Raw genomic sequence first — 26,152 nt, 5'->3', positions numbered from 1 at the left:
AAAGAGGGAGAGCTGCATCTGAGACAGGATAGCATAAGCTGTATAAGTAGCACCTACTCTATCAGCCACCTTTAAGTATTCAAGATATAGGACTATGTGCTGGATATCCGATGCAGAAAGATTCATAGATGTTCATATATACAAGCATGTAGTCTAATGTTAATGGGAGATCCCATAGTTATGTTTCAGAAATGTTTTGTGGCATACAAGAGAAAACAATCTTGCAATTAAATACTTTCTACCTAATCATTTACAGTACAAAGTCTCCCTTGAAATATGTTCTTTGACAGTACAATTATTGGCTATATTTCAAGACTGAAAATAACCAAATAAGAATGATAATTTTATATATATATCTATCTATCTATATATATATATATATATATATATATATATATATATATATATATATATATATATACATATACATACAGTGTGCCCTCTCTCACACAGTGTCTTTTTACTGTATTTAGAGTTAATATTTAAAAAACATGAACTTGTAAACAGATGAACTGTTCTCAGCATGACCTGTAATTAGTACATACATTTGAGCTAAACATAACTTCTCCAGCTTTCTCTTGTTACAATTCTCACATCTTCAGAAATACCTTAATAGTATCCAGGGCTAATTCAACCACAGCACATTGCTTTGGGGTAAGACTTCTGGCTTCCTCTCGCACCATATGGTCCTATAAAAACAAATAATAATTACTCATAGATAAACTTTTTGTCTAATGATTCAATATGCTTAACTGCTTTTGGGCTTTGAATATGTTTAATTAACCTTTGATGGAGGTACAGGATAAAAACAGTTGCACTTCTACTGATTTATCACTAATGCAGATCACATATTTACAAATGAAATAAATACTTGCACAGTAAGTATTATACTAATAAGAACTGTGTGTGATATTGACCACATTTTTATACTTGGAGAGTCTTCCTACTTTATATCCTTAATATCTATCTATACATTAATAAAAATCATTCATGTTTTAGTGAAAAACCCTTTTTAATGAAAATCCCAATCAGTCAAGACTTCTCACTTTTCCACTGCTGATATGACTCTCAGCTAAGTGTTTCTGAAGGCAGAATGTGCTCTCGAGGTGTATTTCTTAATTCTACTCTTGAACATATAACAGCTTTGTTATGCTTGGAAACCTAATCAGAATCCTTTGTATTAGTAATTTTTGCAGTAACTGGATTTGAGACATAATCCACTGGGGTTACTTATTTAATATCACGGTCGAATTACAATACAAATTATAATGTGACTTTTTGATCACATTCACCAACACTTTGCGATACTTAATTCTTTGCCAGATACTATAACTCTCATAATTTTCTTAATAGGTGTTAATGAAACAAACATAATTGCAATTATTTACATTTTCATTGTAAAATACAATACCATTCTGCATTGCATATGTACTTCCATAAACCTTTCTTTCTTTATGCCTTTGTTGTCTGCCAATAATAAGTCTTCCTGTACTTTGGCCATCCGATGTCTTCCTCATGGGAAATAGTCGGCTGTATTATAAGTTGTCATACAGCAGCCCATGAGGGATTTTTTGGTATGGTCTTAATCCTGCCCACCTGCATCACCTCTATAACCACTACTCTATCCCCAAGTGAGTGAATGGTCCATGCACAGGATATGAAGGCCAGTCAGAGTCTTTTTAAGAACACCCCGTTCACAACACCTGCTAATTATCACTATGTGCACAGCACACTTACTGCCAGGACACACCATCTTCTGCAGCCTTTTCCTGAGATAACTTCTTTCATTACTACTGTTTATCATCATTTTAAACATAGTGCTTTCTCACCTCTTTTTCTAAAAAAAAAAAAAAAAATCCCTTTAGCAGATAGTCCACCATGCCTGTTAAATAGTTTCATGACCTTGTACTGCTGAAGACTCTACTTAAACTTTCCCTGACAACTCTTTTGTCTATTGCATAGTGTTTAAAACTTTAAAATATATATCTTTTTTTTTTTTTTTTTTTTTTTTTTTTTACTGGAGATGATCTTTACCTGAGAAAAACAAACTTGACAAAACTGCCAGACATGATTTCCTTGAAGTTTAACTATATTTACCTTTTTTCTAGCCACTGAAGCAAAGCTGAATCATGCTCACTTTAGGTCACAACCATTAAAATGCACTAACAAAATAAATGTATTGGTTAAGTCCTGTTACATGATTGCCCATCAAAACAGTGATTGCATGTCGTGTGTCAGATCCCATAATTTCTCTAGCAAAACTATGTCATCTATACTTTTCCAAGGGATATGCTATACTTTTCACATGAGACAGAGAAGAAGATATTTATTAAATAGAACATTGAACAGAAAGATATGACTGAAAATCAACTAATCCGCTGTTCTTTTTTGGGTTATTTTAATGTCACATCACTATACACTTTCAGAAATGGACAACTCTTTTACATAGCAAGTCATTCTAGTGAAAAGTGCATTTAGTGACTGCTTTATGGAACAAGTGTTTCATATGAGGCAGAAGATCACACAAAGTGATCAAATGTCCCTTGATGAATTTGAGAGATAGTAAATCACTGCTCTAGCATGAACAAGCTATGCCATTCATTAGGGTGCTAATCAGAGTTATTTTTGATGTTCTTCCATATCACTGTTGCAGTATTTCTTATGTAAGGGATCTCCTGCCAAGGATAGCCCATCGTCCAGCCAGTATACCAAACACTTTAGAATTTATAGACGTCATACGTCACATGTATGCTCTCTGCACAAACAGTATGGCATAAAGGTGACATACGGACGTACATACCTCAGAACTTCTTTGCCTCCAGTCCAAACACCATTATTGAACATTGGTCTGAATGCTCTTTGCCTGTGCTGGTTACCAAGCCATTTTCAGATAAGTGCCTTGTTAGGGGGTTCTTTCTTATCGTCTATATTATTTTTGTTGTTGTGAGTTTACATGTCACCCAGAAAGGGAAAATGTCAGTTTTGTTTGTGTCTTTCGGCTTTTCCCGGCTAGGGATCACCACAGCGGAACTCTGGTCCGCTAATGATTGGCAGTAGACTTTTATGTACTGGCTTGCTGGGCCTAAAGCACAACCTTTAATGAAGGAACGCCCATTCATGCATGTCACTACACAGAAGACGCTCTAACTGAGAATTGAACGGGCAACGTCTAACTGTTAGGCGACAACGCTACCGCAGCACCACCACTGCAGTATGTCAGTATGGGAGGCAAATTCCCCATAAAGACCATCACAAACAGTGTCTCTTCTGTTTAGGTGCTTCTCACTACCATACACAAGTGCTCTAATTGCTAAGCGTCTGTCCCTAAGACCCCACATAGTTGTCTCTCCTCCTTGTGCTGCTGTCCAGCTTCCCTTGACATCTCTCTTGACGGTGCATGGATCTGACTTCTGACATGTCCTCAGAGGCATTTCAAATGTCTGCTTCCGACACTGAGGGGAAGCACTGCTGATTATATCTGAGGGACTGAGAGGAATTCCCCAGATTCTAGGTTGGGAGGAGACTCCTACTACACTGGTTGAGTGTTAGCAGGGGCCTGACCCCCCCCTAGGCTTTTTCATGCAAATGTCCCACAAAAGAAAAAAACAAAAAATCAAGCACATCCACTTCTGCTAAAGATAACCAATGTGAATGGCAGGATTTTATTCACGGGTTATTTAATGCTTTAATGGCTTTAATGACTCCTCAAGGAGTCTCTGTACTTGCTGGTTATCCACTTCTCTTAAGAGGCCTAGGAAGCAAGAGTCATCTGATGAGGATCTGGATTTTGGGGAAGAGTCCTTGGTATACCCTTCTCAGATCCCTTCTCCTTTGGATTATGGGTCTGAAGAAGAAGATTCTATTAGTCCAGATTCTCCTTTAGAAGAGCTCTCCTTTGGGGACACTGTTTCTTGTTGATGGAGTTTTTCAAGTGGGATTGTTCTCAGGTTTGTGATATTCACAAGAGGTATTACGAACTCCCAAACTCTCTTCTGTTCCTCCAGTTCTGGCTGCCCTCCTAGATACCTTTTCAGCAGCCTTCATTACCCCTGATTCTTAGGTTTCCAGCCCAGAAGAAACCTGACAGATTTTACAAGGTGCCTGATGATTGTACATTTTTGTATAAATGTCCTTCTGCTGATCCTTATGTAGTGTCTATCTGTTCTGACAAACCTTCAAAGTTTTTGCCTTCTGCTAAACTGTTTCCTGCAAACAATGCCAATATCCTACAAGAGGGACTTAGACAAATAACTGGTGCCAAAGTCATGCACTAAAACTCAATGCAAAAAACTGCATTATTATCCCCTTCAGTAAGAGCGACATCCCTGCAGATTACCACATTAATAACCACACCCTAAGTAAGTAATCAGTGGTGAGAGATTTGGGCGCACAGGTTGACAGCAACCTTTCCTTTGACCACTACCTCTCTACAGTTATAAGAAAGGCTTTCTATGTCGCCCACCTCATAAGTAAGGACATTCCATCCAGAACAAAGGAAGCTACAAACTCCTGTATTCCTCACTCATCAGGCCAAAAACAGAGTACAATACTACCTTTGGTATGTACCTTACCAGCTGTCGCTCGTTTGGTTAGGATAAAACAGACAAACATTTGTGGGTTCTGTTTATGCAGCTTTATTGTGTTCAAACACATCAGGATTGAGGCTTAATAACTTTAACTTAGATACATTTATAAACAAACTAGTTATAATGCTCATACATGCTCACTCTCTGGCTGCACTCTCAAAATTGCACGGAAGTTAGCATGTGCTTGCTATTTATATTCATGTGCTGTCCGTGAAATGCTCCTTAAAGGTACAATACACACACACACACACACACACACACACACACACACACACACACACACACACACACACACACACACACACACTATTCTAAATCCTCCCTCTTTGAGAAATGAGTCATGCAATATTGACAACATTGACTGACATGCAATTGAAACAAATAATTATTTGACATGCAATTATACAGAACTAAATATATATAGACAATTATGTCCAGGTTGCTGTGTATCTCACACTAGGTCTGGAAATATGACCAAATTGTGTGACATAGAAATTAGAATTAGGTCTAGCAAATAGGACTGTCTCTGCTAAATGTTCAACTTAGGGGACATCAGGAACATCATCAGGAATGGAAGTAGAAGTTAAGACACGTTCCATAAAAGGAACATTTTCTGTATTGCTCTAAGATCTAGAGTCTGTATTATCACAGGAACAATGCTGCAATTTCAATTCTGATACAGGAAGAAAATGTCTGCGATTTCTCCTGTAGTTCACACACTCAGATTCTGCGAAGTAGGATTTTGGCTCGGCACATATACTTGTTACTTGACCAATTCATTTGAAACTTTTTGCCGGTTGCATCCTCACTGTCTCTCCTTCTTTCAATGGACGAAGAAATCTGCTCAGTTTATCATAACTGGACTTCTGGAAGGAATGCTTTCTGAATAGTTAGGTTGTGATTGTTCTGTTGTTCTTTGCTTTAGGCCTCAACAAACTGGAACTGATAGGCAATGTTGTTTTGGTTTGCCTAGATAGAAGTCTCTGAGCCAGTGAGCCAAGTATATTGTCATGGGGTATGTTTCTGAGATTGAGTAAATTCAAAAAGACATTGGGATTATCATGCTTTGACTTCTCTAGTAATTGCTTTGCACTCAGTACTGCATGTTCAGCTAATCCATTTGACTGTGAGTATTCTGGACTACTAGTAACATGTACAAAGTCCCATGCTTTTGCCAATTTCTGAAACAACTGACTGGTAAATTGGGTACCACTGTCATAAATAACTTTGTGTGGACTACCACAGACTGAGAAATGACATTTTAACTTGGTGATAACAGCAGTGGATGTTAGGTTAGGTAGTAAATTGATCTCAAACCAGTTTGAATAAGAGTCTACTAACACTAAGGAATGCTGATTGTTCCACTCAAATATATCAGTTGCTACTGTTGACCAAGGTAGTTCAGGATCTTGACTTAGCTGAAGTGGTTCTTTTTGCAAATGCAGTTTAGTACTAGTGCATACTGAACAAGAAGAAAGTACTTTATTAATATCTTTTGCAGAGAAGGCCAAAATACTAGTTCTCTCATCCTTTTTTGATAGATTTGGAACCTGGGTAACCACAATGCAAAATCTGGATATATTCACAATGTAAGGAAGCCGGAACAACAATTTTAGGATCTTTGAAAATAATCCCATCTTGCATCAGCATGTGATCTGTGTAAGGAAAATAAGTTTGCACTTCAGGTGGTACACTAGATTGCTTTGACAGCCATCCAACATTAATGTAGTGGTTGAGCTTTTGCAAAACTGGATCAGTCTTTGTATGATCTCTCAGCTCATCAAGTCTCGTGGTAGAAAAATATGCATTTCCATGACATCAAAATCAAAATTCTCTACATGAAACTGTTCTGTTGCATTTCTGGGCAATCTGGATAAGGTACCAGCCAGATATAGAAGTTTGCCTTTTGTATAGACCATTTTGAAGTTGTACTTTTGCAATTTGAGCATCATTCTTTGTAATCTCACTGGAGCTGAATGCATAGGCTTTTTTAAAATAGTGACTGGAGGTTGGTGAGCAGTTTCAATCTGAATAGCACGGCCATCAATATAATCATGAAATTCTGAACATGAAAATACTATTGCCAAAAGTTCTTTCTCAATTTGAGCATATTGCATTTCACTTTGAGTAAGAGATCTAGATGTACAGGCTACTGGTCTGCCTTCTTGAAGATTAACTGCGCCAAGACCACATTTTGAGGCATCACAGGAAAGAGTTACTGGTTTATTACCATGATAGTATCTTAATGTAGGTGGGGTGACCAATTTTCTGCTTAAGGTCTTCAAATGCTCTCTGGTGCTATTCCAACCAAGACAATGTCACATTTTTGCGTGTCAGCTCTCTCAAAGGCACTGTCGACTGAAGTCTGGTGTAAACTTCCACAAATAATTGACCATACTAAGAAAATGTTGTAAAGCTTGAACATTATCTGGTGCTGGCATCTCAAGAATGGCTGCTTGCATGGATGTGTCTGGTTGCAAGCCAGTACTAGTAAATAAATGACCTACTTATGTAACTTCTGGTAGTCTAAATTTGCACTTCAAGGGACTGAGCTTCAAGTTCACTTCATGTGCTCTGTTTAGAACTCTCTTAAGGTTTCAGTCATGCTCTGAGTCACCATTGCCCTCAACGAATAAATCATCTACTATTATGGCCAAGGATAACCTGAAGTAATTTGCTCCATTGCACACTGAAAGACTTCACTTGCAGAATTTATTCCAAATGGCATCCTGAGGAATCTACATCTTCCAAATGGGGTACTGAAAGCATTCAGTAGTGAAGATCTGCCTGATGTATCACTTGCCAAATCAACGTTTTGCATCCAAGACAGAAAAAAACAGTGGCATTGGGTATTAGGGCTGCAACTTCCTCGACTGTACATATAGGACAATGCGGTCTCTTTAATGCTTTGCTCAAATTTCTTGGGTCAATGCATATTCTGGCTTCATCTGAGCCTTTTTTGTGGGCTGCTACCATGGACAACACCCATTCAGTTGGTTCTGTAACTGGACAAATTACACCTTGCTGCACCATTTTATCTAGCTGAGCTTTGACTTTATTCTGCATAGCTATCAGAACTTTTCATGCTGGTTTGTCCACTGGACTGACCTCTGGGTCTAACTTCATATAATACACAACTGGAAGTTTGCTTAACTTGTCATCGAAAACATCAGCATACTCTGAGAAAATAGCTTCAGTAAAATTGGAATTAGGATATGTTCTTATATGATGAAGTTCTCTGGTAAAGGAAAGCAGATTCATTCTCAGTCTATCTCTGAGACCCAATAATGACTGTGCAGGTCTTCGGACTACATACATTAGTAGGCTGTAGCAGTTCCTAGCTAAATAACATGAAAGCACTACTGAGCCTTCAGTTTGAATTTCTTCACCTCCATAAGCAAGTTTCACACAACTGACCACATTAAGTTGTTCACCAGCTCTCACCTTAGAAAATGTGTCTGCTGACGTAACACTACACTTTGAACCAGTGTCTACATTGAGCTTGATGGATTTACCATAGATCTGGACAGTACAAAACACATCACTCTTTGCCAACATATTTACTGCATCAACCTTTTCACCAATTACTGATACAGCATCTACATAGAAAGTAGGGTTGCAGCTCTCTATATGATTAACTTGCTTTTTGAGTGACCTTTCTTTATAACTGTATGAGGTTTACTTGATTTACAAAACTTTTGAAAATGGTTCCAATTTTTATACTTGTAGCATTGTTGACCAAATGTTAAGCACTTTTCCCTTTTAGACTCATGACTGGCACCACAAATGCAAAAGTTAACAATAAAGCTTGATTTGAGTTTTGCTGACTTACCCTTGTACTGCACTTAGCATGTCCTTCTCACTGAACTAGTCTTAGAACTTACTGGAAAACTATGGGTTTTACCTGCCACACTCGCAGGGGTTATAGCTGCCATGTGCTTAGGCCTGCTTTTACTAGTCACGTGTTGCATGCTATCTACATTTGCTCTGGAGCCTATTGAAACTATGTTCTTATCACTTGCAAGCATACTTGTGTGCTTTTCTGTAACTTTATGGATTTGACAAATCTCAGTAACTTTGCACAGCATTAAATCACTGTCATGAAGCAAATTTTTTCTCACTGAAGCACTACTAATACTACACACAAGCCTGTCTTTTATTAACTCATCTTTTGAATCATCAATCCTACACATTTTACTTTTGCTTCTCAGGTCAGTAAAATAAGTTGCAAAAGTTTCTCCTTGCTTTTGATCTCTTGTGTAAGACAAATGTCTCTCTAATGTAAAATTTGTCTGGGGGTTACACATTTCCCTGAACCTGCATTTAAAACACTCAGGGTTTTCCCTTAATTCAGCCTGTACAACAGTATGACAGTTTTCCCCTTCTCCTTCATATACTGCTGGTGCATACAAAAATGAACACTCTCTTTCAATGGCCTCTGACCCAGAAAGTTTAGCAATATGAATGCCCTGGTGCATGCATCTTTGTCAGAATAAGCTGCTTGTATAAAAATATCATACTCTTGCTCACATATTCTCTGCAATACTATGATCAAACACAAGTGGTGATGGTTTTTCGAAATTCATCTGCCATGCCAACAAATTATAGTAAAACACAATGCAACCCAAGTCCACTTGTAACTGTATGAACATGCACACACACACACATGTGCCAGAGATTTATGCCAGTATTTGTAACTATGCCCAATAGCACAACAAGCCGCTGAATAACTGAACTTTGCAAATAAGTCTCCTGGCACAAGAATACTCTTGAAATCAATGTACTGTAAGAAATCACCTCTTATCAGTGTAAGAAACATTTCAAAATTACTGTACTGTGCGAATAAACTGGGCAGAAGAAGCTCAGAGTAAAAAACATTTCGAAGTAACTGCTGTTTGTGAATAAACAGTACACAGCACACCTAAACTTTCCCAAAATGGCTGTACTTTGCTAAATAACTGTACAGTGCAAGAAACACTCTGTAATGGTAGTACTTTGTGAACAGACACACCCAGCACAAGAAACTTTTTTTCAAAATGGCTGGATTTTGACTGTGCTTTACAAAATAGTTGCACTTTGCACACAAATAAACTCTTCGGAATAAATGCACAGTAATAAGCACTCATTGTAAACACTGTTACACACTTTGAGGTACTTCAAATAACTCTAGTTATGCCCTGAATAGCTTCAATCAGTGAAAAATAGTAGTTTATGCCAAAACACAGTATCTTGCCAAAAAAACATGCAGTTGCCTTCCTTTATTTATGCTTAACTCATTCATTCCAGTGGAGCTCAGGAAGTTTGCACTGTAACTTCCAATGGGTGGAGCCTAAGCCTTCTGACAGAATCAAAATATGCCCTCACATTTCAAACAAATGTTCATATCACTGGAACCATAGGGATTATGAAAGAAGTATAAATGGCAAACTCTAAAGCACAAACTATTTTTTAGTGGTAGTATTATTTAGGTTCTAGGTCTTAAACTAAATTTTATAAGTCAAAGTAACTATTATATTTGTAATATTTTGTAAATAACTTACAATATCTCAGCAACCACTCAAGTTACACACATACTGTTAGCAGCATTTTATCCATCTAGCTGGGAGCTTTCATATTAGACTAAGGAGTTCTGCCTGTGTTACTTGGTTGTTGAGATATTTAGAAAAATGTAAAAAAAAAAAATATATATATATATATATATATTAATATCATAAAACAACAGTTAATATGTATTTATCTGCACTAGACAGAGGTCAAATATTAATGCAGTTGAGTTTGCCATTGTGTAAGCTTTAAGATGAAGTCTTCTAAAACCTTGTACATAGCATGGTTTTGCAATTATTGATGCAAACATGAACAAGCAATATCTGATGCCTTGAGGCATCAGTAGGAGTAAAGTGCAGATGCTCCTGGAGGTGTCACTCGGGTGCAATGAGTTAATGTGCCCTTTTTGCCCTTTATTATATTTGTTTTGCTTGTTTTATCTTTTTCCATGCCCATTATACTTTTCTTGTGCTCGTTTTACTCTAAACATGCTTGTTTTACAATTCTGAAGTAATTCCAAACCCCTTATTTGCTTTTCTGATAATCGTTTTGTCAAATATCTTAATTTTAAATATTTTGTTTAATTAATAAAGTTTTTGTTCCTCCCGATTGCCTAATAATGCAGTTTGTGCCCTTGTAATATTACGTTTGATCTTTTTTAATAAATAAATCATTTGTGCAATTTTTCATTACTTTTGGTTCATTTCTTGGCTTTTTGTGTGTTTGGTTCTCTTAGTTTACCTTCACTGTTAACTCTGCACCTCGTAGCTCTGAAAAGCAGTCTCTGGAACCCTGGTTTTGGCTCCATGTTGCTAGTCTGGTCAGGATAAAACATGGGTTCTGTTCAAGCAGCTTTATTGTGTACAAAGACATCAGGATTGATGCTTAATAACTTTAGCTTAGATAAACATATAAACAAACTAGCTATTCCACTCATATATGCTCACTCTCTGGTTGCAATCTCAGAATGGCACTGAAGCTAGCACATGCTTGCTACTTATATGTACATGCTGTCCTTGAAATGCTTCTTAAAAGTACAACACACACAAACACACTATTCTACACGAGGTACCTGCAGCAACTGGAAAGACCTCAAAGGTTTCTTACAAAGAAAATTTAGGGTCTTCAACATGTGTCATATATTGACAGACTGAAATCACTGTTACTATACTTTGTGTCTTACAGATGATTCATAGGTGACCTCTGCCTTGCATATAAAGCAATCTTAGATCCTGCTCTAATGGCAATGCTGCACATTTGTAAATCAAATGGTTTAAGATGCACGTTCTCTGGGAAACTATCTATTTCAATCTAGTATGTGACATCAACAGGATTTATTGGCAAGACACATGTGTCTCACAGAGGTTACCTCTCCTCTGGAACAAAATTCCATTTCAGGTGAGCAAAGTCATCCGCTGGCCCTATTTAAGTGTAATTTGGATGACTGAATGAGAAACCGCTAATTAACTCTGGGAGTTTCAGGTGTGTCCCGCTTGGACAGGGGCAGTATTTGTTGACTTAGTTCTGCTTAATACCTTGATATTCTTGGGAACAGGGGTTGTACTTGGCCAAGCTTGTAAGGACCCTAGGGCCATTAGCCTAGTAACCTCATATCATCCTATGCAGACAAAGACAGCAGAGCCATGGAACGTCTGGTCAAAAAGGTTCATACTGCTACCTTGGCTTTTTGAGCCATCAATTGCTACACTCATATGGCTAGATATGTTTTAGCCTTTATTTCCCAAGCTTCTCAAGTAGTTACTGACCTTCCTAATTCTGATGGGAAGGGTTTGGACCTTTCTTTGCTAGGTTCTATCTCTCAAGTGGCTCAGCACACTAAGTGTAGTTATGATGCAGCTGATGATTCTTCTAGGGCTGCTTCAGTTGGTTTTGAGGTGTTATTCTTGGTTTTGTCTTCAGCATTTACCTGATGATATTAAAGCCAAATTATTGGATGCTCCTCTTGATGGTAAAAAACGTTGATCTTTTTAAGTCCATCTAGGGCAAGGACAAAGGAAAGGTCTTGCAGGAGCTGAAACATATTTTTGCTTCTCCTATCCCCAAGTTTCAGAGGAATTATCCCTCCAAATCTGCTTTTGTTTGTAGACAGTCACACTCTCCACACAAAGGTAAAAAGGATCTAGGTGTGTACCTCCAGCTAAGTCTACTCAGATCCCTATTTCTCAGAAGCCTCCTTTTCAGGACAAACCAGTTTCCATCCAACAGTTTGCTTCTCTCTTCCATCGGCGAGGTTACCTTGTCCCTTCCAAATTGGTTAAGGGTCACACAAGATTGTTGGGTTTTGGCCATCATCCACCAGGGTATTTCACATTGGTAAATCTCTTCCTCCCTTTTGGGGAATCCCACAACCTCCTCAGGTGCAACTTTCTTTCTTTCCAGAAGTGCTTGATGCTCTTCTGGACCAGGGCACCATTCAAGTTGTGTCCCCTACCCAGGTACAGACATTTTTTTCTTCCAGAATGCTTCTGGTTCCCAAGAAGGAAAAAATCTGGAGACCCATTCTGGACCTTTCTTAGAACAAGACCTTTCCAAAGGTCCTCTCCTTTTGGATGTTGTCCCTTCAAACCTTGTTATTCTTCTTCCCCAAACTTTTCTAGTATCTCTGAACCTCAAGGATGTCTACCTTCACATACCTATCTGCCCCTTTTCAGGAAGTTTTTGCATTGCTCTGTTTCTTCCTTGCATTTCAAATTCACTGCTTTGCCCATTGGCCTCTCTATTGTCCCAAGGGTATTCACCAAATGACTAGCTCCTGTCATTGCCTTTTGCAAAATGAGGGAGGGTTCAGATCTTTCCTTATCTAGACACCTGATAATTCAGGCTTCATCCCCTGTGGTCCTGATTCAGGACATCCAGTTTTCTGTTTACCTGTTACAAAGCCTGGGTTTCATGATAAACTTTGAAAAATCAGTACTGGTTCCTTCTTAGGATAATTTTTTTCTCAGTTGCAGGATCAAGACCATTCCCATGCTGGCATCCCTGCCTCCCCCCAAGACTGTCTCTGTGATTGCCATTTTTCATTCTCTTCTTCCTCTGGATGTAGTCACAGCTGTGGATTTTATCTGGTTTATGGCTTCCACCATTCCTATGTTGTTCTGGCCAGGCTTCATATAAGAAAACTTCAGTGGTACCTCAAATCAGTGTGTCTTCAACACTATCATCAGTTAGATTTCCTAGTTCCATTGCTTCTCTGTCTCAAACTTGAGTTTCAGTGGAGGATTCATCAATTTTCTCTCAATCCAGGACTTCCTCTCCAACCTCCAGTCCCATGCCAAGAGCTCTTTTCAGATGCCTGGGACAGGGGATGGGGAGATTATTTTAGTTCTCTTAAGGTCCAGGGTCTCTGGCCTCTTCATCAAAGATCAGATCATATCAACATCAAGGAGGTGACAGCTCTCCTTTTAGTACTTTAGGCTTTTCATATCCTCTTTCTTCCAGAACACCTGAAAGTTTTCACAGACAATATCACAGTGATGTGGTATGTAAACAAGCAAGGAGGTGGGGGCACACTCTTCCTTCTCTTCAGGCTCGCTGTTCAGGTTTGGGATCTAGCTGTCCAGTATCAAGTGACTCTTCAGACAGTCTACGTTTCTTCAGAGCAAAATATTGTGGCAGACTCTTTGAGCAGGTCCAGCACACAGGCTCATGAATGGATTCTTCACAGAAATATGTTTCTGGACATTACCCATCATTCAGACATTCCTCAGATATATCTTTTTATCTCACCTTTGAACAGAAAACTTTCTCTCCTGTTCCACAGTCCTAAGTCCTCTGGCTTGGAAGGTAGATGCTCGATCTTTTCCTTGGAAGGAGATGCTTCTCTACCTCTTCCACTGATTCTGAGAGTCCTGCACAAGATCAAGCAAGACTCCCCCAAAATATTGTTGGTGACTCCCTTATGGCCCAGACAGCAGTGGTTCTCCCTTCTTTTTCACTTAGCTAGGGGCAATCCCCACAAGTTACCTCACCAGGTGGACTTTCTCACACATGACAAAGGGGTTTCTTATCCATCCTCATTTGTCCACTCTTCACGTGATGCTGAGTGTGATAGGGGTTTGATCCCTTTTAGGTACCTCTTTTCTGAGGAGGTGATTTGGTTTCTGCAGAATGCCAGGAAGCCCACTACTAAGAAATTGTATTTGTCCAGATGGAAGGGATTTTCTATATGATGCCTCAATCATAACTAGGATCCCTTTTCAGTGGGGATCCCTCTGATTCTGTCTCATTTGTGTGAATTGCTCCATGTTGGGTTAGCATATTCTTCAGTTAAAGCTCATCTCTCATTTATTTCTGCCTGTCTGCCCTGGACTCCTCCTCTAGCCTCTAGGTTTGAGATCAAACAATTTCTTAAGGGCATCCTTCATAACAAGCCTCCCAGGAAGCCTATTCCACATTCCTGGGACCTTTGTTTTGTTCTTGAAAAATTGACTCAGGTTCCCTTTGAGCCTGCTGCTTCAGCTTCCTTGCAACATTGTACTTGGAAGACTGTTCTTCTTTTGGCCCTTACCTCAGCTAAAAGAGTATCTAAGCTTCAGGTTTTTAGGGTCGTTCTGCCTTTCTTAGTTTTCCAAAGGGACAGGCTGTCTCTTCATACTAATCCTTCTTTTGTGGCCAAGGTGGTAAATGAGTTGTTACTTAATCACTCTATTAAATAACCCTCTTTTTTCCTTTTCAACAGTGTGCTAGCGAGAAGCTTCTTCACACCTTGCATTTGTATAGGCAACTCAGATATTATCTGGGTAAGGCTAAGGCCATTCACAAATCTGAGCAGCTTTTTGTTTCCTTTCATCCCAGGTCATTGGGTTTGGCAGTTTCTAAACAAACCATCTCTTCCTGGATTTCTAAGGCCATTTCTTTTTGTTATTCCTTTCATGGTAAATGTCTTTCCTCTTCTGTAAAGGCTCATTCTACCAGATCTGTTGCTTCTTCTGGTGCCTTTTTCAAAGGACTGGATACCAATTCCATTCTTGAAGCTGCTACTTGGACTTCTGTCCATACCTTCACTAAACATTACAAGTTGGATGTTGTTTCAAAAGCAAGAGCTGGCTTTGCCAGGGCTATCCTACATGGGTTTTTAGAGGGCTCTTCAGTGCCTTCCTCCTCACAGGATTCCTCTTGAGCTTTTGTACTTTCCTTTATGTAAGAAATACTGCAAAAATTATATGGAAGAATACTTTCTCAAACCACTATTTAACAGTTTGAAAATATTTCCTGCCCAGGAGTAAATGGCAGGGAAGTGCGTCATTCTATTGTAGTATATCACTCCAATGGCAATCATAGTAAAATGCAATCTGGGAGTAGGCTACAAAATAAACTTAAAATTACTTGTAACACTTTAGTTTGTATGATCAATACAAACAAAAAGCCACATGGTGCATGAAGTAAAGTTTGTAATGAGAAGTATGTACAAAGTTAGTGTTTATGAGTGATGGTTTATTTGGTTTAGTTACTATATGTTATATGTTGTATCCAGATGCAACATTTGACTAGCATATTGCGTGGTAGTAACACTAACTTTGTAGAATGTATGAACACATATATATATATATATATATATATATATATATATATATATATATATATATATTGGGGGGTTTTTTTTGAAAATTTAAAGCAAAAAAACTCTTACCTTTAACTTAGACAGCTGTCCCAATTCTTTGGCAGCATTGAAAATGAGCTGAGTCCCCTGTAATGCAAAATGAATAAAATTAATAAAAAATGGATTCATTCAATTGAATCTGCAACACCTGGAGTGTAGTTTATGAGTTTACTTTATCTACTAGAATACTCTAAAGCTAATACATGAAATCAGATGAATGCATTTTTCAAAACAATGCTTCAAATGGACTATAACTCAATATGACAAAAATGTATAACATACCCTTTAGAATGATGGCCACTTTTGGAAATTACTACATTGATAATACATATCTAAAAGTAGATCCCCTGGTCAGGGATCTGGAAAAGCATTACAGGTACGTTTCTCAAAGATTAGCCCTTGTCTGGAAGAGGCTTACCATCCATGTGAAGAAAAGCTTCCCTAATCTTATTCAAATGTAACATGGACCAGTGGATGGGAAATTGCAAATTTACCCCTGCTTTGGCACCTTTGTCCCTAATAGGCAGTGACAGCTTATGAACGCATGATATGTAGAAGCCTACACGCCTATATCATAACCATAAAATTCCTTGGGTTACTGACACATCAGCTATATTTTGATAAATTTGGGATAAGTCTGGCTAGGCTTAAAATGGCTCTTGGGTTGATAGTCTAGTAACAACCTATGAACTTATAAATGATATTGACAGAAGGCTTAAGGCCAGGTAGTATATGGATTTAATCAGAAATGCATAGCCTGAAAGCATCACACCTGTTCATATTTCATATTATTACATGAAGGATGTCAGACTGTTGCAGAGTGTACAGTACCAGATATTAAAAGTGATCCAAGGATTGCAAAGTAAACTTTAAATGGACAGGTTGAGTGAAATCTAGATCTACTGAGGTCTGTCTGTCCATCCATGCTTTCTAAACCTGAACCTTAAAAAGGGGAAGGAATAAAAACAAATATATTTTGCAAAATGGAAGTATTAAAATATAGCTATAATTTGATGACATCATCTTCACAAAAGTAAGCAAACCAAGTCAGATCTATTTTCCCATAAATTGCAATAGGAAAAATACTATGAAAAAAAAAAAGATGACAGTGACTACTTGAGTTACAACTCAGTGAGGGACTAATTTGCCCAGCACAACTAGTAAGAAATGTAACCCAATAAAAAATTAAATGTAAGTATTTTCTCCTGACCCCCCCCCCCATACGTTGGGTTTGTCCCCCACACCCATAAATGTATATATACCAAATCCACATTTACAGGAACACAAAGAAAATGGAAAGCTGTGAAAGTAGTTGTGTAAAATCTTACCATAATGGTAGATGTCCTTGCCTTCACTGCTGCAGTATTCTTAACAGATGGGATTCCCTGCTGTGAAAGTCCAAATGTCTGGTCAGTCTAACAAAGACTACTCTTTGCTTTTAAAAGGTATGCTGAATATGTCACCCAAACATTCCTTGTGTAGCGTAGGGCATAAAGGTGAAGTTTAGGCCTACCATAATCAGAACTGAATGCCCCAGTAGGAACACAGTCCAAGAAACCCAGGAGGTAAACCTGTACATCCAGGAAGGCAAAAGATTAGGGTGATGGGGGAGGGAGCTATTACTGCAGTAGTGAAGGCAAGGATATCTACAGTTATGTTAAGACTGTACGAAGGAAATAAACAAACTGGCAGATAGAGTTCCAAAAAGCACCAAACGCAAGGCTTTTTAATGTAAATAAAAATAAGTAGAACACAGATTGTAAGTGCTTTCATTTAAACAGTGTAAACTTCATCAGATAAAGGTAAAACATCAAATGAGCATTTAAATACTGATCAAATCATTCCAATTGGGCACAAGGAAAAACTGCTAGCTAATTGTTAACAGGGAAAAAGAAAATGATTGACCCTTAAGTCTCTATTTCTGCTCTTGAATGTATGTTAAAAGTGCAACATGTTGAAAACATACTTTTAAATTAAAATCAAAAATAAACAGTTCTAAAAAACATTCAACTGAAATTCAGCTGTTTGTACTTTAAGAAAAATTGTTGAGAAATTGTTAAGAAATTGCTAATGCATCCATCAAGACATTTTCCTTTATGCTATTTTGTTCCTTTCAAGGGCGTTTAATTTTAAGGCAGGAGTGATGGAAGTCCTGTCATTGATGCCAGGCCATTTATCTGCATGTAATAAAATCTGCCACCTAAGTTCCTTTAATTCTAGCAACAGCCCCCAAGGTTTTTTGTCACTAATTTTCACGTGGTCTATAGCTGTGAACCTAAAATTGTGGTTAATACTGTCATGAATATGCCTAGCTAAAGCATTATTTAAGTTGTTCATTCTTATGGCATAATCATGTTCATTGATTCTAGTAGAAAGTTTTCTTTCCGTTTTGCCTATGTAGAACACAGGACGATGGTCACATGTGGCCACATAGACAACTGCCTTAGAGGAACAATTGTATCTCCCCTTAATACTAAAATCCATATTGTGTATGGTAAATGTAACACCCATTTTGACCTTGTGACACCAATTGCAAGACCCACACTTGTAGGTACCCAGGCGGCCTGTTGTATTGTAAACATGCCTGTTCCTAAGGAGATCCTTTAAATTCCTACCTTTCTTATATGTTATTACTGGTTTGTCACCTAAATAAGATCTGATATCTGTGTGTTCCATTAGAATATCCCAATTTTTATAAAAACAAGCAAACAGAGGACAACCACGTCGATAAAAGTACCAAAAAACTTTATTTCCACAGATGAGCGCTTTCAGGCCATATGCCCTTCATCAGATAACACACAGTATAAAACCTCACATATTTAAAATAAATATCAACCTATCACATTTCAATAAAAAGCCCTCCTTTTCTTTAGGATGGGTTTTAAAGGTATATACCCATTAATACCAGGAGACCTATCTGCTCCTAATTGCACTATCCACCTGGTTTCAGCGCATTCAGTTTCATTTACCAAATTGCCCCCCCCGGTGTTTGGAATCACAACCTGTATCACCATAAATAGAAATGAATGTGTAGGGTTATCCTTCATATGTAATGCCAAAGCATTACGCTCATTACCAAGTCTAATATCTGATAAATGTTTGTAAATTCTGGTCTTAAACATATTATTGGTTTTCCCTGCATAGTAAGTTTCACATCCTTGACATACAGCTATATATACCAAATTCTTAGTTTTACAATCAGCATATCCTTCAAAAACATATTGTTTATTTGTCCTGGTATGTACAAATATTTGAGATTGCAATATGAAGTGACAAGCCTTACACTGATAACATGGGAAGGTACCTTTACTATTAATCTTAATATTTCTCTTATTACTGGGTTCCTTACATAATATATCTTTTAGATTCTTATTCCTCCTAAAAATAAATTTCGGAGCATTCCCTATTTGTGTCTTAAGCTCTGGGTCAGTGTATAATATTTGCCAGTGTCGTTTAATGATATCACAAATTTTGCCCACGTCACTGCTATAAGTGAGGACCATTTTGATGTTCTCACTATCATTTTCCTTGGTAAATATTTTGTTTTTATTTTTCTTTACCCCTTCATGCATCCTTCTATTCATCCATGGTTTAGCTGTATTCTTCCTCTTCATTTTACTATGATCTATTAGGGAGCTAGTCCTATCAGATTTATACCTTCTACCTATTAGATTCCGTTGGAAGCATTCCACTTCCTCATTAAATTTGTTATCATCACTGCATATCCTGGAAATGAATAGAAGGATGCATGAAGGGGTAAAGAAAAATAAAAACAAAATATTTACCAAGGGAAATGATAGTGAGGGCATCAAAATGGTCCTCACTTATAGCAGTGACGTGGGCAAAATTTGTGATATCATTAAACAACACTGGCAAATATTATACACTGACCCAGAGCTTAAGACACAAATAGGGAATGCTCCGAAATTTATTTTTAGGAGGAATAAGAATCTAAAAGATATATTATGTAAGGAACCCAGTAATAAGAGAAATATTAAGATTAATAGTAAAGGTACCTTCCCATGTTATCAATGTAAGGCTTGTCACTTCATATTGCAATCTCAAATATTTGTACATCCCAGGACAAATAAACAATATGTTTTTGAAGGATATGCTGACTGTAAAACTAAGAATTTGGTATATATAGCTGTATGTCAAGGATGTGAAACTTACTATGTAGGGAAAACCAATAATATGTTTAAGACCAGAATTTACAAACATTTATCAGATATTAGACTTGGTAATGAGCGTAATGCTTTGGCATTACATGTGAAGGATAACCCTACACATTCATTTCTATTTATGGTGATACAGGTTGTGATTCCAAACACCAGGGGGGGGCAATTTGGTAAATTAAACTGAATGTGCTGAAACCAGGTGGATAGTGCGATTAGGAGCAGATAGGTCTCCTGGTATTAATGGGTATATACCTTTAAAACCCATCCCAAAGAAAAGGAGGGCTTTTTATTGAAATGTGATAGGCTGATATTTATTTTAAATATGTGAGGTTTTATACTGTGTGTTATCTGATGAAGGGCATATGGCCTGAAAGCGCTCATCTGTGGAAATAAAGTTTTTTGGTACTTTTATTGACGTGGTTGTCCTCTGTTTGCTTGTTTTTGGATATTCGTGGATCTGCTACGTACAGAGGACTTTGGTGCAAGAGACTGTTTTTTCTTAGCTTAATTTTTATAAAAAATCGACTTGAGACTATGAAAATCAGAACTGTATGTGACAACCAAAGATTTAAGGAAAGGGGTCTGTTGCTCGCCTGGCCCTCTGATTTCTGTGTTTAACGAGTCGTTGTTTGGAATATAAACTCCAACTATGGGCTTAAAATGACCTATTCTTCTTTTCTCTGTGACCTCATCTATAAGTTCATTAAGCAAGTCAACTGGGTATGCCCTCTTAAGAAACATAGATATGCCAAAGCTCAAGAGGAAACTTGGGAGGGGGAAGGTGCAGAAGAGCCCCCTAATAAATCATGAAGAACAGCACTAGCAAAACCAGCCCTAGCTCTAAAGATACCATTCATCTTGTAACACTTGGGAAAGGTATGCACAGAAGTCCAGGTAGCTGCTTCAAGAACAGAATTAGTATCTAAGCCCTTGGAAAAAGCAGCCAAAGAAGCCACAGCTCTAGTAAAATGTGCCTTAACTGAAGAAGGAAGGCTCTTGCCATGAAAAAAGTAAGTAACATTAACTGTGGGTCTATATTACGTGATCGAATGATTAGGTGATTGAACACCTAAACACTGACCACGTAATATTGAATTGCAAAATAGCAAACACCGCCAGGAAATGTTACCATCGGCCACAAAAAAAAAAAAACAAATAAATAACTTTACAGCCAAACTAAGTGGGGGCTACACCCCCCACACTCCCTGACATGGGGGGCTGTGCCCCCCCACACCCCCCAACTAAATATACCAACTCCAAGATGTCTCCACAGTGGAAATAACAGCAAAATCCAGAGAACGACCAAGGGAAATCTTTTCCTGCATTAAATTGGCCATTCAGTGTTTTTTGCTTTCGATATTACATGGTTGATGTCTAGGTGTTCAATCACCTAATCATTCGATCATGTAATATAGACCCTTAAACTGCTGAGTGCAAGTTTTAGGCCCTTACATTAAACTTACCTGTGGTGTGGTGTGGTGTGGTTCTGCCCGCTCCACTCTCCTCCCACCCCTGAATCCCACCCACACCAAGTATCCTCAAATTTATACTTTCACCTCATTGTCTAGTCAATCCCACAGCCCCCTCCCACCACTGTAACTTGTGCTCTCACCCTATCACTCTTCCCACCTTGTCACCAATCTTCCCCTTTTCCCCACCCACCTTGGGCTGCCTCGACTGTGGTTTTTCTCTCTCACACTTAACTCTTTCACTCCCTAGCACACCTACTATCTCCTCACATACTCACTATTTCCACCCATCGATACTGTTCCTTCCCTCACACCGCTTATTTCTAGCCACCACCTTTCCCTAATATATTTCTTCATATTTTTCCCTATAACTCTTCCCCTCCTTCTTCCATCACACAATGCTATCCTTACTGCTATTTCTCCCACTTCTAATCTCAATAGCCCTAAGCATGTCCTACCACACTGAGCTCCATATCTTCCCCTCTTCCCCCACCTTTCCCTTTCCCAGACCTCTTCCAACATATAACCAAGCTCCACTGACTATAGCCCCTTCTCTTTTCTGTCCCTCACCCTTTCAATGTCTTAAATTTAAACTCGTGGCCTACCCGGCTCTTACTCCTAAGCCCAAACTCAAGTACCCCATTCCCCTTACTGACCACCCTCACCTTTTCCATCTTGTCTTTGCTCTTCTGGTTTCTGGTGACATCCATCCCAATCTTGGTCCCTCCTCTCTCTCCACTCCCACTTCACCTTCATCTGCTATCCCCCCAAAAACATCTTCAAATATCTCCAGCCCCAAACATCTCTCTATCTCTGCAATGAACGTCCAAAGCCTAAATAACAAAATGTCCGAACTTCACGCATGGTTGGCCAAACACAAACCTCACATCCTGGCCCTATCGGAAACCTGGCTAAAACCTCATATCAATTTTTCTGAATTTCTCCCACCTCAATAAAACATATATAGGTCTGATAGCCACCCCACCACCTTTTTGGGTGACCTATCTTGTACTCTGTTTCACTGACACTAACACCTATAGACATTACCCTGCCTAGTTTCTCCCCTGCTGAACTACTGCTCCTAGACTGCCACATCAATAGCTATAGGAAGCTTTCTATTGCCTCTATCTATATCCCCCCAGGAAAAACATCCCTATCCTTGAGCATATACTCTCCTGGATAAACCCCTCCATCCCCTATGAAACCATCATTCTTGGAGATGTTAATATAGATTGGAACTCCCTTATTGGTGACTCACCCCAACATTTCATAAACCTGTATGGATTCTCACAAGTGATCACTACCCCTACACACTACAGTAAAAATGCTACTGGTTCCACAATTGACTGAATCTTGACCAACTCTCTAAACAACTATTGTAACCCTTCTACCTTCCCTGACTCTATTAGTGACCATTCTCCCACCTCTATCTTAAGGCACTCTCCTCACCTCTCTAAGCCCCATCTCTACAGAGATTGTAGGAAACTGACTAACTTTCCCCCTGAAACCTTTAACTATAGACTCTCTGCCATCAACTGGTCTTTCCTAAAAACTGTCCTCCTCAATGATGCTGTTACTAATTCAACCACATTTTCCTTGATGTCCTAAACTCTCTTGCCCCAACTCACAAAATCAGAATCAAATCTAATTTTGCACCCTGGCTCTCCCAAGCTACTCATGCTTTGATACATGAAAGAGATACTTTATGGAAAAAATGGCAAACCACTAAAACTCCCACATTTCTCCAAGGTTATAAGCATCTCAGAAAGTGTGTAAAAAACTTATTATTTTGGATAAATGACAGTATTTCACTAAATTTTAAAGATCTTACCCAAATGACCCCTACAATTCTAGAGTACTATCAACTCCCTGCTCCAAACTGTTTCTTCTACCATCCCTAACCCTTTCTCCTATCACTCTCCCTCTGAAACTGCAGACTTACTCAACACTTCATAGACAGCATCTTTAAACTCCTACCCTCTGGTAACTCTGCTCATCCCAACTCTTCTGTGCCACCCTCACCTCCCCCTAAACATCTAGGCTCCTCTGTCTCTCAGCCTTTTATCTTGCGACCTGTTTCTATTAAATATATCAAATCTCTGCTTCTTAAACTAAAACCATGCTCTCTGTCCACTGATAAACTCCTCTCTCAATTTCTAAAAATTGCTGCTGACTCTATTGCATACCCTATATCTATCTTAATCACCCACTCCATTCAGGAATCTACCGTACCGGAAATATGGAAATCCTTCTATAGTACTCCTCTGCACAAAGGTGGCAACTCTGTTGAACCCTCTAACTATAGACCAATCACTATTCTCTCACTGCTCTCTAAGATCTTTCTATATACATACATACTCAACTACTGTCCTGTCTCATTCACAAAAATCTCCTCACCCCCTCGCAACATAGTTTCCATCTTAAACACAGTACCTCAACTGCCTTACTATCCTTTACTCAAATGGTCGCAGAAGCTAGGGACAACAAACTCCTCATCTTCTGTCTATTCCTTGATCTCTCTAAAGCCTTTGATACTGTGTCTCATCCCATCCTTCTTAACAAACTCTCAGACCAAAACCTCTCTCCTTCTACTCTTGGCTGGTTCTAATCCTACCTTACTGCCACAAAACAAGCTGTTAGACGGCAACAGGCTTTCTCACCCTTCCTTGCTGTTCAAACAGGAGTACCCCAAGGCTCCATACTTGGACCGCACCTTTCAACATTTAATTTTACTTACTACACTTTAATTTTACTTGCTATTTGACTTGCACATACAATAGGCCAGCAAAAAAAAAACACCAAAACTTGGACTACTTTATAAGAATAAAAAAATTCCTCACTATTGCCACTAAACGCACTCTTGCACAGGCATTTCTCTTACCTAGTCTTCTATATGCTCCCTCATCCTTACCAATATCCCAACTACCTTCAGAAACTGGAACAAACATACAACAAAATTGCCAGACTTATACTAAACCAACCACTCTCGTCGCATCACTGCCTCTCACTAAACAAACTTTAGTGGCTGGAATTTCCGCAACTTCTCTTACAATTGCAATTCCAGACTACCTTTTCCATACTCAACAACCCCTCTTGCCTGCCCTGCTCTCACCTCCCATGTTACTGTCTACCCCCCCCCCAGCCTCTCCAGACTGCTGATCAGCAGCTTCTCTCAGTTTATAAACCCAAAAGGAATACTGGCAAACTTCTTTACAAATACTCTGTCTCACTAAATTGGCACAAACTCCCTCTCCATATTAGATCCAACCTTTCCTTTCCCTGTTTTAAAAAGAAGCTTAAATACCACCTACTAAACTTGAAATTATGCCTTTGCTTTGACCACATGTAGTCTTTAGTCTGTCCTACTGTATAACCTGTTGCATCTCCTAACTGTACATTTTACTTCTTTTGAACAATGACTATCTTTTTGTTTTTACTCTTATATGTAGTAAATTTAGATCAATGCTATCAATGCAACCCTTAATGTTCATATTTTTTTCTTTTTAATTAATTTCGTATTTGTATTGTTATTTTTAATATTTTTTTGTTCTGTATGTTTATCTTTGCTTATGTTTGCTGGGGCTCTTTCCCCTTGGGTCTCCACTGAAAATGGATTGCTTACTATCAATGCAATGCAATTAGTTAATGACCTTTCCTTTTTTACAATTATTTTGTATTGTGATTGTTATTTAATATTTGTATATTGTCACTTTATCTTATGTTTGCTGGGGTTTTCCCCTCGGGTCTCCACTGAAAATCGGTTTGTTTGCAAACTCAGTTGAACTAACCCGGTTAACAAATGTGAAATAAATAAAATAAATAAAAGTGTAACAAAATGAAATAGCCTTAGAAATTCAAGAAGAAATAGTTCGCTTGGATACAGCAAATCCTGAAAATTTAGGATGAAAAGAAACACATAACTGATCAGATTTTTTAATAGCCTTAGTCTTAACCAAATAAACCCTGAGTTGCCTATGCACGTCCAAAGTATGCAGCACCATCTCACTGTCAGATTGACAGGGTAAAAAAGTAAGCAGATTAATAGACTGATTCAGTGATACCTCATTAACCAACTTAGCCATAAAAGAAGAGTTAGTGTGCAAGGACACCCTGTCCTCATGAAAGACCAGAAAGGATGGCAAGCCATAATGGCCTGCAAATCAGACGCCCATTTGGCAGAAGTAAGAGCTAACAAAAGAAGAGTCTTACAGGAACAATGTAGTAAGCAGGCTCAAAAGGAGCCTGAGTCAACTTCTTCAAAACAAAATTAATCACAGGGAGGAGAAACAGGCGTCCTGGGAGGTCTAATATTAAGGACGCCTTTACGAAATTGTTTAAGCACAAATCTAGAAGCCAAAGGAATAGATAAAGGCAGACAAGTAGAGGTAGATGATAAGTGGGCCTTAACAGAAGAATAGGCCAAACCAGCATTGAGCAACTAACACAAATGAGAGAGAACCAAATGAAGATCCACAGTAAGTTGGCCCAGGTTATGAAGGAGATACCAAATAGAAAAACTCTTCCATTTAGATAAGTAGGATTTCCTAGTAGTAAGTTTCCTGGCCTCCTGCAGGAATTGCAGAACGTCCTCAGAAAAAAGGTGCCTGTGAGGAATCAAAATCCTATCGCCCATAGTCTCAGTTGAAGCATGGGCAGGTGGGGTTGGATGAGAGATCCCTGGTGTTGTGTGATTAGATCCACCCTGTAAGGTAACTTGTTATGATTGCCCCTGGCTAGATGCAGAAGTAGAGGGAA

General features: G+C 38.5%; 1 protein-coding gene across 1 annotated transcript in view; it reads right to left on the bottom strand.

The window, feature by feature from the left end:
• Positions 1-26,152, bottom strand: part of UNC13A (unc-13 homolog A) — a 5,702,976-nt gene that overhangs the window by 470,672 nt on the left and 5,206,152 nt on the right. Inside the window, exons 38-39 of the mRNA XM_044054109.1 lie at positions 15,781-15,837; positions 609-689 (exon numbers count right to left, since the gene is read on the bottom strand). Coding sequence (XP_043910044.1) covers positions 609-689; positions 15,781-15,837 — 138 coding nt within the window. The remainder of the gene's footprint in view (positions 1-608; positions 690-15,780; positions 15,838-26,152) is intronic.

The sequence above is a fragment of the Protopterus annectens genome, chromosome 13.part0, assembly GCF_019279795.1.
Source record: "Protopterus annectens isolate FY-2018-M chromosome 13.part0, PAN1.0, whole genome shotgun sequence".
Taxonomy (NCBI): Eukaryota; Metazoa; Chordata; order Ceratodontiformes; family Protopteridae; genus Protopterus; species Protopterus annectens.
This window is presented reverse-complemented; position numbering and strand designations above follow the sequence as displayed.